The sequence below is a fragment of the Oncorhynchus gorbuscha genome, linkage group LG10 (assembly GCF_021184085.1).
Source record: "Oncorhynchus gorbuscha isolate QuinsamMale2020 ecotype Even-year linkage group LG10, OgorEven_v1.0, whole genome shotgun sequence".
Classification (NCBI taxonomy): Eukaryota; Metazoa; Chordata; class Actinopteri; order Salmoniformes; family Salmonidae; genus Oncorhynchus; species Oncorhynchus gorbuscha.
The window spans coordinates 34,766,617-34,782,375 of NC_060182.1; the positions used below are offsets into that span (position 1 = coordinate 34,766,617).

Below are 15,759 nucleotides of genomic sequence, written 5' to 3' on the forward strand. Positions count from 1 at the left end.
GTAACGCCAAATTCAATGTTTCATCAGACAATTGTTTTTTATTTTTTTTTGCAGATACCTAAACGGGTTCTAAAATTACAAATCAAATAGCTAAATTATCCTTGGTATGACCATCAGCCGTTCTGGATGGAGCAGACAGCAGACGGGGAAGGAGGCAGCTTTTATGCACCCTATATAAAGGGTGACCCAGGAGCCACGGCCTTCTGTAAGTGTGCCAACTTGCACGCTTCAAGGCAGCAACACAGTGAACACAGCTTGCCTCTGACTGCCAGCTGCATCGTCCGCGTGTGTGTGCCTCCTGCACAAAAGCTGCATGCCCTTTGAAATGTGCTCAAACACACAAATGTAGGTCTATGAATGCACACACACACTTACACACGCACCGATGTGCACCGCAAAACATGCATGGTTGCGCAGTTACATTTCAAAGTAAAGAATGGGATTTTATATGTTATGTACACTGAGTGTACAAAACATTAGGACCACCTTCCTAATATTGAGTTGCACCCCCTTTTTTCCTCAGAACAGCCTCAATTCATCGGGTCATGGACTACAAGGTGTCGAAAGCGATCCACAGGGACGCTGGCCCATGTTGACTCCAATGCTTCCCATAGTTGTGTCAAGTTGGCTGGATGTCCTTTGGGTGGTGGACCATTCTTGATACACAAGGGAAACTGTTGAGATTGAAAAACCCAACAGCGTTGCAGTTCTTGACACAAACCGGTGTGCCTGGCACCTACTACCAGACCTCGTTCAAAGGCACTTACATCTTTTGTCTTGCCCATTCACTCTCTGAATGGCACACATACACAATCCTTGTCTCAATTGTCTCAAGGCTTAAAAATCCCCATTTAACCTGCCTCCCCCACTTCATCTACACTGATTTGAAGTGTATTCAACAGGTGACATCAATAAGGGATCATTGCTTTCACCTGGAGTCTGGCCAGTCTGTCATGGAAAAGAGCAGGTCTTACTAATTTTTTGTTTACTCACTGTATAATGCTACGGTATACAGGTGCACAAAGAAACCATTTATTATGACTACACATCATACAATTATTTGACTTTTAATGCAGTGTTGATCAATGAATGTAACTATAAATATATTTTATGGCTAAATCTGCCCCCCCGCAGGGTAATTGGTCTTTGTTTTGTGGTAGCCTGTAGTCTATCTGTTGGGATAGAAGAGAGTGTGTCGCAAAAGAGCAACTCCACCACACCAGTGCATTAGGATCCCAGTCTCCTAGCACCGTGATTATTGTCTGCCTCAGCGTTGTTCGTGGACAAGGGCCTCATAACAGGTGACAGAATGCCTGCCAGCCGCTCCCACCTCCCCACCCCCACCCCAGAATGGCGACTATTATAAACCAAAAACGTATGCTCTCAATATATATGCAAATGACGACCGGTCCCAAGGTGAAGTTCGTAAAGGCAGAAATGCTGCTCTGCTCGCCTCTGTTTTGCTCATTTGCAAAAATGTTGAGAGTAACAAAGACCACAGGAAATTGAAAAATTGTTGCTAAGTAGTAGAAAAAGCAATCATTTTCCACAGGCAGCCTAATCTGGGGGAAATTGATCCTCACCTCTCTGACAAGCAGCATTGGTGGGAAGGGAAGCACATAAGAGGAGAAAAAAGACGCCTGCTTCAATGTTGCCTGATGGAGAATTTGCTTGGTTGCAAATTCCTTCATTTTATTCATGAAAGGGCTTCATTTTTGGCAAACAAGGGCTCCATGTCTTGGTTTGTCCCCTAAAGCAAACAGGTGTTGCTCACACAGACAAATGAGCAACTGAAATGAGAAAATATTTTTGGACTTGCTACACAATTAACATCTTTGGTCTGTGTTTCGTCTATTGGGCCATTCCACTTCATTCATGCTGCATGCAAATATTCTAATTTGTTGTCTAATTTCAAACAGACTGATAACATCACACTAATGCAGTTGCTCCTATTTTGGGGTCAGGGTACAAATTGCAAGAGACAGTCTATAATCAAGTGGTATGACCTTCTCCATGGAACATATTATGAAAAAAACCTGCAATGCCTTTTTGGGGATGGAGGATGGGGGATGGAGGAGGGTTAGAGGAGGGACTGTTGATGATTAATTAACCCAATTAACTTAGAATAAGATTACTGGAACAATCATTTAGAGATAACTTAGAGCAAGGTGCTGTGATGACAATTATAATTCATATTTAATTATCACTATAGAAAGGGAAACGGATGATATGAATACATAGGAAACCTTTTGGAGAGTGGCTTTTACATTTAAAACAAGATCTTAATTTTTTTTTGTAATGGCACCAGGGTGCTTCTCCGTCATTCCTTTGCAAGGTTTATTATGAATAATAATGTATTTTTCTTGGTGTGGAGATGAACAATCAGATGTATTATTTAAGTCCAAGAATCTCTCCTTTGACGGTTTTAGAAAATGACTTTCTCACCACGCTGACAATAACAGAGCACCTTACTGTATATGGTTGTGGGCAGCTAGCTACCTACCATATGGTGAAGATTGCATATGCTTTATTGCTCTCACTTTCACCAGTGTTATTTATTGAACTGGCATCACGGAAAACACCCGCTCTGCACGGCCAGTGATTTCCTCCTCATCCATAATATGATAGAGGAATTTATGCCACTGGAACAGCGTACCGAGCTGCAGATTAAATGATATTAAGAAACATCATTCATACATCATATTGAATACATTTCCTACATTCCTGGGTTCTCTGTGATGGTGGCTATTGAGAGGAAAAGAACAACAGATTGGGGGGGGGGGGAATGGGGGCTCAGGGGAGAGAAGAAGGGAGAGAAAGAGAGAGAAAGCGTTAGGGAAAGAGAGAGAGGGCGAGAGAGAAGGTGAGAGAGAGAGGGAGATGGAGACAGAGAGACAGAGAGATGGAGACTAGGTTGTAAGTGTGCAGGAGGCTAAATTGGGAAGAAGTACTCACAATAGGACAGAGGAGGAGGTTTCGTATTTTTTTGCACTGCAAAACAATTGTATATTTCTATATTGATCCCACCTTGGGCTGGGTAGATTTGTTGTTGTATCATTTCTGTTCAACATTTTTCTCATCTTATCACACACACCAAAGTATCTAAATATCACTGGGCAATGGGTTGTTATTCATGTTTATACATCCTAATTAGGTAGGCCTACTCCTTCCTTTCCTAACCACAAAGGGGCTCACAGTATGAGTGAGTGTGAGTGAGTGTATTTACCATTATATATTGATAGTTGTGGAACATTGAAAATCCAATTCTGTCTGGGCTCTGTCTGAGAGATATTCATTCATTTCCATGCAGCTGTCTTCTTGCAAGGTGTTGAGAGACAGCTTTTTCTAGAGGATGAAAAGGATTTTTCAGAGGGAGAATGAAGGGTCTGCTATCATTTTTAGGCAGACTGGAGCTGGTGGAGATGTTATTAGCATAAATTATCTCACCCACCAAAGAGAGATAGGAACATGTTAGCTTCTTTCTGCCTTTCACAGTTAATTGCCCCACTTATTGTACAGTTGCCTGTGGACAACAAAAGCGCACACACAGAACAACAGGCACACACAAGCCAAATAGGGCATGAGTGATATATGCCAACTTGCATTTGATATAGTGTGGCTATGTTGAGCCGGGAGTCCTCAACAAAGTACAAAATATTGTCTTCTCGACCTTCTTCTCTTTTTCTAGGGCTGATCAGTTTGTTATTTGCAACAGAAGAAAGGGTGTGCCTGACATTGGAAAGCGCCATACATAACAATTATTAATTTGCTTGTTGTAGTCTGAGTTTATTTATTTATTTGTATTCCAATGTAGAGAATATTATTCATCATTCTCAGTTTGATTTTGCTGGATAAACTATTATCGCGACCAAATCATCCCTATACGCTGGTGAGTCATCAGTATAGGATGTTTATCATAGAACAGCACAACAATATTTGCTACAGCACACGACAGAGCCTCTATGATAAAACAGTGTGAGGGGGATATTGGCTTGCTGCACTAACCCAGTAAGGCAGAGCGAGGTGAATTATTGATGGTGGTTGTGCCTAATGGACTCTGAGCACCTTGACTCACACTCATGGTAACGTTATAAGTGGCACAATGGCCTGTGTCCTGGACTGCTTAGGCACCACTACCTTTTCAGAAGAAAAGCTGTTTCAATGGCTTTATTTTCTCTCTATTCAAATGAAACCCTTGATTTCTAAAGAAGTTACTGAGATGAATTAGCCTGAAAGTAAATTAAGGGATTGAATTGCTTTACATGTGACTCCTTCTCCAATGGCTTTATTTCCTCTGTTTTGGGCTTCACAGCATCTCTAGTGGAGGAATTGCCTCAAACAAGAAGAAACCCAAGACATTTAACATTCAGCTGGCCAGCTTTCCACAGCCGTCTGAGGCTGTACAGTATGTTAATGCAGTTGAGATAGTGTCGCTGCCTCCCCCTCTGACCAGACTGTAGATACAACCCAAGCCCTTGCCCCGACTACTGGGGAGGGTAGAGCCGTCCCACTCCCACTAACCCTGAGGGGCTGTCACCATGGCAACACTTGTCCCGAGGCAGTGATCAGATGTCAGAGTGAGTCTGGGGGGGTTCTAATGGACTGGAACTCAGGGAAGGGAAGAGGAGTGATAGGGTGAGAGGCAACCTGTAACCTGTCACCTGTAACTAGCAGTTGTTGGTTTTCAATATGAAATCAGGATCATTCATGGTTGAATACTGTGTATCCTGTCGAAATATAGCCAGTTAAGCAAATGCTCAGACATAAAAGTTAACGTCACAACCATTTGAATAAAACAAATAACACTGTAAAAGCACTTAAATGTAGGGCAATAGAACTGGGAGGACTGACACATAGGTGCTGAGGATGCTTCTTTCTCAATGGAGGTTTCCTTCCTCCATTAGGTTGAGTTGCTATCAGTGCCTCAATGTTTCTTCAGAGCATTATCTTTACGTGTGTAATGTAAATGTCTGCTTGCCATGTCTGAAGCAGAGAGGGGTGCCCTGGTTGTGCTCCACTGCACCGTACAGAAAGCAGAAGAATGAGGAGGGCCTCTGCCACAGATAAACCTCAGTTCAGACCGCAGAGTCAAACTAGAGGTCGGTTAAAAACTGCTGGAGAAGTTCGATATTAGTTTAAAAAAAGTTAACTTTAATCTATCCCCCTGGCTGATTTTTTTGTTGAAGTCAGAAACACTTGTAGCTTTCCGATGTCAAAATTACAATGTCTAAAACACAGAAAGAGTTGTGCTGAATTTGGAAAGAACATTACTATTAAATAGACTCAAGAACCCTGAGAGAGTAGACCCAGAAATACCAGATGTGTACAAGACATGTGCCTATACAGTAAACTGTGGACAGCAACTTTCAGTAATTGGTCCCACACCATAAACCTTTGGGAAATCATTCATAGCATGATGCACAGTGTTTTCTTCATATTTCTCCATTTCTGCTCCTCCGTAGACTAGATAACTGAACTTGGCTGTAGCAAGTTTCTTAGAGTATGTCCAAATTGTTGAAACAAGCAGCAGCACAGTTATAACACTGTCACTTCCAATTTATGACTGTCAATTCAGCATGAAATTGTCCCATAGCCTTGATACTGTATCATTGCAGCATGACAATGTTTTGCTGTATGATCCAGCATGGCTGTGCATGGTTTTCCTGATTGATTATTGAGAATAATGAGAGTTCATATGCATGACAGACATACAGTGTTCTACAAATGAGAAATCACGTCTTGTTATGTAAGATTTCTACAGTCTCCAATGTATATTTGTCAGATACAGTGACACTTTCTGACCGTATTCTAAAAGGAAAACTGTTCAATATTTTCGAAATAACAAAAACGACAGAATATGTAGCTATCGAAGTATTTGCTGCCAGCTATGCTTTAATATTATCAACCCAAATCAATCTAGAATTGACCTCACTAATTAGCAGATGTGGGTCTAATTTTGCATTTCACTCTAATAAAAAAGATGTAATTAAACAGATAATACATTTTCATGCATAGCAGGAAACACATCTGTGCCGCACCGCCAGGGAAGAAAATTCGAGAGAGTTTGCCAGGAACGCTCCTAATACATCCATGGAAAAACAGATAAACCGTGTTGAAATCCCTTTCATGAAACTCTACAGTGCATGTGTCAGGGTTGGAGACAATTTCACTCCAATGCAGTCAATCAGGAAGGTACCTAAAAATCAATTTCCAATTCAAACATTTTCTCATAGGGAATTACGGAGAAAAATGTGAATTGTGGAATTACAGTAGGATATGTCTACGTTCGTTTCAGCCAAGGATAGTTTGGAATGGGGAGAGGTAGTGAGGTGACAGAGAGGAAAGGATGAGGAGGAAGCGAGGCAGTGCCTGTAACAAGGCAAACATAAACTGTGCCACTTCATCTGAAAACAATGGGAGACAGGACACTGAATGTGCTCTCATCCACATGTCTCCATTGTCTGCCCGCCCCCTCTTTTACTCCTCCTCTGAGCATGCCATGGAGCATAAGAGGGGGTGAAAGGGGGGTGGTAGTAGTGGGGGCAGTGTGTGTGTGTGTGTGTGTGTGTGGGGGGGGGGGGGGGGGGGTCTGGCTGTGTTCTTTCTCCTCTGACTGTGTGCGAATGAATGCACAGACGGTTCAGTGGTAATTTGATGTGTGTCCCCGGGGACATTTGATGGATTAAAGCTAAGCAGCTCCATTTCGCAGCACCACCTGATCTTCCACTGCCTGTGCCCCATATAAAAGCTGGAGAGATCGCTGATCTCAGCTAGTCCGACAGTCTCTCTCTCTCCCTTCCCTCCTCCACGCTCTCTCTCTCTCTCTCTCTCGCTCTCTTCTCTCTGGTCCTTTAAGCCTGCTGCATAACAGGAGCTATCCAGTGCTGAACCAGACTATTTTTTATCTTTTTGAAAGCTGGGGGAGCCATAGAGTAACACACAGCGTTGCCGTCAGCCTTGTTCTCCACTGGTTTCCATTTTCTTTCCTTCTCTTATGTTTTTTAGAGGGTTGTCTTTTCGTTTAACACAAGGATTACTACTACCGTCAGCAGCAGGCTCCAGCTCTGCCTGTTTGCTGCTTTCTTTGGGGGTCTTCTCTTTTCTTCTCATGCGTGATTCTCGGGTCTGTGTGTTTTTTATTCTTTGAAACATGCCCCGTTCGTTTTTGGTGAAGAAAATCAAGCTTGATGATTTCTCTTCATCCAATGCTGCCTCTAATCACCATCACCACCTGGACGACTCGTTCACTCCTTTCTCACGCTCCATCACTGACTCTGTGACCAACTTGGGGGTTCGCCTCAGTGAGAATGGTGAGTTTGCATACCTCTGCACAGCACACACACGTCCTGCCTGCCGTTGTCTAGGGTGTGCTACTGTATCACTGCTCCCTTTGGAGGAACAGGTTTAGTTGTTGATTCCAGAATCAGAATGCCCCATGATATCAACATAGTAAACACAGTTGGAATTCTCTTTTGTTTGTGTATAAGTGGTTGTTAGGTGAAATAGTGCCTCTTCACCCCTTGACATGCCTGTTGTCTGGGAATTCACAGCAGATGTTACATAAAGCCGGCTGATTTTGCATCCGTATCGCAAATAATCCTCTCCAGCACCACTACCCCACCCCCATTGTGCTCCCAGACTTTTTTTTTTACTCTGATGATAGGCAGACACAATTCAGGTCACAGCAGAGGATCGGCTTATGCAAATTGGGGAGCAAAACGTGCCGCACATCTGTAGACGTGTGTATCTGAATTTGTATTACTTGCACAAATTACTGTGTGTCTGAAACATACAGGATGACAAATTGAGATATTAACATATAGGATGACAAACTGAAAAATGTATGAACATGAAAGATGAGTGCCGGATGATACATTTGTCCTTAGCTGTTATTGTCCTTGAGTTTCCATCACAGTCCGAACCCCCCTCTGCCCCCCTCCCTTCCCACCCAACCACAGCATGCATGCACAGTCTCCCCACCCCCATCCGTCCGCTACATCTTTCTCCTCCTTCCGGGCGTTTGAAAACTAGCAGAGGTAGAGTTTCAGCCATGTACAGTACGGCCGGAGGGGGGGTTAGCTGGGGTGGGGGCGAGGAGGAGAGAGAGAGGGAGAAAAATACAGAAATGCTTCGGGCAGCATTGACGAGGGGCCACGTGACCAAGGGTATACAGTAAACATAGAAGAAAGGGCACATAGCTGCACAGTGGGCATCATTAGGACTGGGCATCACGCTAAGCCCAAGTCCAGTCAGAGCAAGAGCCAGAGCCAGAGCCGGAGCCAGAGAGAGACGTCCTTCACTTTCAGTCAGTCAGGTTTTAGCTCGCTCCCATTTTGTGGCCATATTTAGGATGCCAGACGTCTGTCTCTCTTTGTTATTTTGTCTGGCAATGAGCAGATAGCTTTACAGTTCAGCTCAATCTGTGAACAAACGATGCCCACTTGTTATTCCATCACATCACATACTACTGTGATTCAGTGATTTTAGATTTGCAACAGCAACCAATAACAAAAGCACATGTTTGCACGGTGTTGTTGTTATTCACAAATGATGGCTGTAGTGAATGGCCAATTTAACTAAATATATATTTTGAAATGATATATGAGGATAAATAAATGTGTGTATTATTTACACAAATGCACAAGGTTATGATGAAGTTATGGAACCAGATTCATTGCAAAAACATGACTTCTTTACATAGACCATGCGGTTGAAATTACAATCCTTCATAAACATGTTAGTCTCATTCTATTGTCGTGTAAATAATAAACACTACTCCTCTTCCTTTGAGAAAGAAAGAATTTTGACTGGGGGAGAAAAAAACATTATAGTCTATTGCATTAGGAAGGAAGCCTTCTCGTCTGCTCAATGAAATCCCAGAGAAATCATAACATTGTTGAAAAGCCTTGCATCAGCACTTAGGCTGCGCCAACGGATTTCCCTCCATTGTGGAGACATTTGACTTGAAGTGTCTGTCGAACAACAAAGGAGGAAGGTGGGAGAGGGAGTCCATTAATTACATGCTTGCTCTGCATTAGAGGAATGAGTTGCTGTACTGCAAAGGTTGGTACAGCATTAGTTCAGCCACAAATGATGAACTCTCTGTCTGACCTTAAGTAATTGAAACCGGTTGCATATGTGCAATTAACCAGGGGAATAGAAAACAAGATGTCCACATACTGTATGTTCCAATAACAATCTGTTGCTGTTTACAGTATGTTTGACTCTTTTCCTGTGCTCTCTTTAGGGTACTGTATATTGGAGGAGATAGTGCCTCATTTTAGATGTTGGGAGAAAATATAACAATGTGTTATATACTTGAAATGAAGTGAGAATTACCATTACCTTAAGAAGTCTTTAAAAAATGATTTCTTTACGATAGGCTACATCTCCCAAATATCATAAGTTGTTATCTAGTCAACACGAGATGGTGCGTGTGACCAAATACCACCCCTGCCTTCCTGTAAGATCCCAGTCTCCCAGTCCCACAGTATGATGGTAATGCCTTTGACAAGGAATGGGCTCTGAGAGGGACCCCTTGGGAATGGAGACAGCGTTCTAAGAGAGCACTTAAATGGATTTTCGAATGACCTGATTCTTAAAGGCACTTCAGCGAGCTTACTGTTGCATACAGGTGACCCTCTTCACAAACACTATAGCCATTTTGTTCCGTTGGTAATCCTGTTTATCGTGTTTCCGCTTAACCTTTCCATCACTGCACCATGTGCAATAGGCTATCATTGTGTTGTCCTCTCCCGTCAGTTTATTCTGTGCCCGAGCCTGCATTACTTCTATCTTATTTCCCCTCACACAGTGTGTTTCAACAGCTGTACTATTTTACAGATGATGGCATATTGATCAGCAAGAAACTTAGAATTTCATTAAAAAACAGTCAATAGTTAATTTCCACCGCGTGCTGCACACAGTGCTTAGGAATGGGTTTATTTTTCTGCAGTTATGCACTACTTCTCCCAGGGCAGGATTTGGACCACACATTCCAATTGGAATCGTATGTTTGTCCTATATTCTCGGAAGCTGTTAAAGTGGAACATGTTTAGATAAATGCATACAAGTGTGTCGATGAACTCGGCTAATGTTACTTCACATTCAGCGTTGTTTAGCTCTTTACAGCTGCCAGGAAACCTTTTAGCTTCACTTGGCTGCCTCACAATTAAAGGAGGGACAAAAAATTGTCTAGACAAAAAGATTGCCCATCTGTAATGTAACATCAGTCAATAATCTAGTGAGAAATGTTGGAAATATCCTGGAAGTGCTACTCTGCCCCATCAGATTTGTCATGTAAAATAAAAAAAATAAAAAATATTTGTCTCTAATACTACTAGCCACCTAGCAATATTATGAAGTTGGCTTTAGCCCAGATAGGCTCCCAATCTCCAAACCTCATAACTATAGCTATAGCTACCAAGAAGCCATGTCAGGCTATCAATCCAGTTAGAGTCGCTAGCTTGTCTAACTGTCTTAGCTGGCAAGGCTGGCAGACTTTAGAAAAGCAAGCAATTACTAAATGTACTGAGTAAGACTCACATTCTTTTACCCAAATTTGAGCAGAGATGTAGAGAAGCATATTTTGTTTCTTTAAAAAAAGAACCACCACCATATGTACATGTATATATATATTGATATAGAATTAAGCATAATGATTATGGCTCTAGATAGCAGGAAAAAGCTGTTTCAGGTGTTTGCATACTTTGTGCCCCGTCAGATTTATGTGGTGCTTGATGCCCCCTGGTTTAGATCAATTCATTTATAGTGTGGTAGACAGTCAACCCAGACCCTTGACAGTGTGTGCTGTCTGATGGGCCCAGCGTGTTCAGGCTTCAATTGGGCAAATGCAGCAAAGAGATAGTCACAGAGGATTGACATACCTTATAGTGAGAAAAGTCTTATCGTGGGAAGAAAAGGTGCCTAATCAATGAGACCACGTTGTGTAATAAGAGGGGCCTTCTTTCACAGGTCTATTTAATGAGCTATTATCTGTATGTAGCAGCCACCACTCATCTGCACTGTAACTGTGTAATAAGGCTGAATGCTGTGAATAATGTTCGGCAGTAGCATAACAGTCCGAGGCCTGTGGTTAGTTCTGTTTGATTTGGGGAAATTGCAATGTGTTTTGTGTGTTTTTATGCTATTGTTTCATAATTTACAAGAGGCAATCATCAATAATAATTGTGTAATCACATCACAATAGACTTATCTACCGCCACAACCCCAGGTCTACTGTAGACTACTGTAGACTGTGTGTGTGTGTTTTGCTTTACTCTAACTATTATTGTGTGTGTTTTCTCCAGGCTACATCCAGGATTACATCACGCCATCGGTATACCAGGGGGAGAAGAAGATGGAGCTCAAGCTGGCCTCGCCCGTCTCTGACCCCCTTTACACCCAGGTGAGCAGCGGGGGCGAGGAGTACTGTGACCCTGACCTGGAGCACCCTGATAGCCCCCAGTCCGGCATGACAGCCAGCGGCTTCTACAGCGGCGAGGCGGAGGCCCCGACCGAGGGTTACACCATGGATGCCTTCTTCATCTCTGACGGGCGCTCGCGGCGGAAGGGAGACGGCGATGGCCGTAAGGGAGGTAGTTCTGCCACGTCCAATGCCGATGCCACGGAGGAGAGGGAGGCCGGGGCCGCTGGTACGGCCCGCCACTCCTGCAACGAGTGTGGCAAGACCTACGCCACTTCATCCAACCTCAGCAGGCACAAGCAGACGCACCGTAGCCTGGATAGCAAGATGGCGCGCAAGTGTCCCACCTGCGACAAAGTGTATGTGTCCATGCCGGCGCTGGCCATGCACATCCTCACCCATGACCTCAAGCACAAGTGCGATGTGTGCAGCAAGGCCTTCAGCCGGCCCTGGCTCCTGCAGGGCCACATGCGCTCGCACACCGGGGAGAAACCGTTCGCCTGCGCCCACTGCGGCAAAGCCTTTGCTGACCGCTCAAACCTCCGCGCCCACATGCAAACCCACTCTGCCTTCAAGCACTACCGCTGCAAGCGCTGCAATAAGACCTTCGCCCTGAAATCCTACCTGAACAAGCACTATGAGTCAGCCTGCTTCAAGGGATCTGGGGATGAAGATGAGGACGAGTCCTGCTCTGAGAACTAGCTGGTGGAACCAGGACGGAAGCAGATTTTGGAACCCTAGGTTCTACAACCAATAACCCCCTTCACTCTGCCCTACATCCCTTTTTTCTTCCCTTTTATAGAAAGCAATATTTTCACTGAGATTACGTGAAGAAACTGTTCTGATTATGGCAAAGACAATTTCAAAATATGCTGGATTCCCCCCCCCCTCCCCCTGCACAGTAGCTAATCGTCCACAGATACATACAATCAAAACACCCATCCCCCAAATAAAGACTTGTTTTTAGCTCACACACACAAACACAAGCTCACGCACACACAAACACACACCCACATACGTACACACACACAATTATATATGAGGCCTGGCATGTGAATTTTTATCAATGACTATAATGATATTGATATCAATAGTAATAATATTTAGATTCCTGATATTTTATAGAAGATACTACAGGAAAAAAAATAAACAACACAAAAAAAGGACAGTAACAGTGTTCTTTTGTTTTTTAGAGACAAAAATGACCTCTTGTATTTTTATGCTGCTTTTTATTTGCTAAGAATTGAATTCTTTTGCAACTGCCAACATGAACTTTTTATGAAAATGTGAATTATGACAGTATTTTCAAAAAATGGGAGATCATTTAAAAGTTAAAAACATACCCTTTTTGTCACACATATGTTTTTAATTCAATAGGTGTTATTTTTCTATTGTCCGACTGAATTTGTTGTTTATTTTTTGTGCCAATTCTTCCTTGATTTTTAAAAGCAAAGCATCTTTGTAACTGTGGGTATTCCAAAAGCTTCCAGCCAAACCTATTGAACAAAACCTAAAGGCAAACTACATCAGCTGAGAACAATTAGGATCATGACCCAGGGGTCATTGTCAACTCCATCAGACCAGTTGTTCTGAGTTGTTATGGGAAACCTGTTGAACAGGTTGTGTTATCACAAGATTCCGGCGGCAATCACAGTATACGCTCTTCATCATACTGGTAACTAGAACTAAAATCACACTGGGAGCCAAACCAAATCTACCGATCTGTTGTTATAAGTGCCATGTGCATTGTGCAGTGACCTGTCTATAGCAATGAAAACCATCCCTGTTCTTCCTCCACCGCAGTGGCTTGCATGAACTTTGCCACTCTGTGGTGTTTCCCTCAGTCTTACGTAATAAGCAATGTTCATTATACACTCTCTGACGTGCCCCCCTCTTTTTCTATTACCTCAATAAGGAAAAGGTATGTTCTCATGACATGCACCCTCAGTTACAAAGGATTCGTTTTCTTGTATTTATATGTTGCTGAAAGCTCTTTCTACCATTAGATGTCAATCGCCCTACTACCTTGTACATAATGTATTTCTCCATTTATGTAACTATTTATTTATCTGTCAATGTGTCTATGTATTTTATTTATTCATTTACATGATTGTTAATTTATTCATCTATTTATTTATGCCATTACAATATTTGTCTATTCACGTGTTGAAACCGGACTTTCCATTGACCTTGTAAAGATGCTGCTGATCTTTAAAGAAAATGTTTATATGCATGAAACTGTAGAGAGTCCATTGGACTTTGTTTTTTTAAAAGAGGAACAATGTCTCGTATCAGCGGTAACTTCAAACACATGATGAATGCAGATTATATTTGTTTCACGGCAATAATAACTTCACTGGTACGGCAATTGACATGTATATTAATAATAATCGAAGCTGTCCTGTTTGCAGTCAATTTAGGGCAATAAAATGAAACAGATGAACAAGAAGTGTTAAGATATCCTGCATCTTGTTGTTGTAATAGAAATAGAGTCCACTCAACTGCCTCCCTTCGTGTATTGGCCGAAGATTGACCCTTAATCATGTCATACAAAACTGTAGCAAACGTTACTATTGTGTTTTATTAAGACATCCCATGAAATGTAACATTTTCCACATATATAACATCAAAGAGTTCCTTATTCAACCCTCTGAATAGGATAGGGGGAATCAGGTTATTCTGAGACACATTCTATACTACCAGCTGGCTTGTCTTCCACCGCTCACAGAGCTGTATTCCAGAATCCTGACAGGTTGAGTTAGTTGGAAGGAGGACTGAGGAGCCCCAATTATCATGCCAGAGGAGATAATGGCAATGGGAAGGCTTTTTTTCCCAGGTGGATTAGTCAGGCGATAATAATAGCAATGCAGTAATTATAAAACAGTGTCGACCCCAATTGCTCTCAAGATTACCATGCCAGAGCATTGCTACACGCCACTAATGCCCTGGAAAAGGGAAAAGTCAGTCATCGAGAGATTGGCTGTAAAACAGTTGTTTCACTCCTTATGATGAAGACTGGAATGGTTTCTGTAGCCTGATCTAGCAGTGCAATGTGAATATGCCTTGAAAATACCTTAGAAGTTTAATAGACATTTAATTTACAACACAATAAAATAAAAACAGCACTTTCCAAAATTGTCACTTGGTTGGAAGGCTGAAAATAATGGTGTAAAGGCATCACAGGGTGATACAGAGTTTAGCACATTTGTTATGATAGGCATTTTTCACAATCACGGGGGCTTCTAAAATTAAGCTGTTTGGCAGATCACTCTATATTGAATCCCTATGTTTCTTTTTGGGATTAGCAGTGACGAGAAGCCAGATAATTATATAAATGTAAAATGTATCATTATGATTAATGTAACAACAATATGGATGTTCATCCATCAATTGACAATGAAGGTTTTATACAAATTCCTTTCTTCATGTCTGTTCATGATAGCCACCTAAATCTCTTAATGACAAAGACTCAGCTATTGTAATAAGATAATAATACACTCCATCCCCTCCCACCTCACATCATAACCCCTCTCCCCCTCTAACTGGTTTTCATGAGACGTGTGGTTTAGTGGTGTGTGAGATGTGCTAGTCTGGGATTGGTAGAGGACCGTGTCGTGTGGGAGGATAACAGGTGTTTGCAGACAGACTGCAGATAGGGAGAGTAATTGAGTTGGTGAGCGACCTCCAAGGGGAAGGTCGAGCACCAGCAGGCAAATGCACTGTCAGCTATTTGCATATTCTACATGGATGACACAGTCACAGTAATGGTGAGTTCTCCTTTAAAAACCTGCAGGGAATAAACTGAGTCTCTCTCCTATCGTTTCATCTTTCCTTCTATTTCACAACTACCACTCAACTCATATAATGACCCCGACCTCTATATTAACCTTTGATTTTCATCCTAAATATGTAGTTTTGTCCCATGATAGGCTTGGTGACCATACTGTATGTGTTGTGGAAAAACCACCTGTTTCCACAGCAACTTGTGGAATATGTGTTTACAGGTACTTCATTTGTAGAGTATTTTGAGTTAAAAAGTAAATTGTTGTTTTTCTGGTTACTGAAGCTCAAAATTATTTTGAAGCTCATTCTCCTACTTGATGGGGGGATCCATGTATGTTCTGAGCAATATCACAACCAAACTGCACTGTATTTCCAATACAGATCTTGTTTTGGTTGTAAAATCTAATTTACATTGTTCCAAAAATGAATAGAAGCCCTAAATGCAGAAAATTAAGTGATAATTTGTTTTGATTTTTTTTTTCAGAGTTTGAGAAAGGAAAACATTGTTCCTCTTTGACGATTTTGTATATTTATCTGTATATATATATATA

General features: G+C 42.1%; 1 protein-coding gene across 1 annotated transcript; it reads left to right on the plus strand.

Annotated features, from left to right (window-relative positions):
• Window positions 1-6,787: 6,787 nt before the first annotated feature.
• LOC124045123 (transcriptional repressor scratch 2-like) lies at window positions 6,788-13,871 on the plus strand. Its single transcript, XM_046364364.1, has 2 exons — window positions 6,788-7,310; window positions 11,310-13,871. Exons 1-2 carry the CDS (start codon window positions 7,151-7,153, stop codon window positions 12,125-12,127), a joined length of 978 nt encoding a protein of 325 aa, XP_046220320.1. The 5' UTR covers window positions 6,788-7,150; the 3' UTR covers window positions 12,128-13,871.
• The last annotated feature ends 1,888 nt before the right edge of the window (window positions 13,872-15,759 follow it).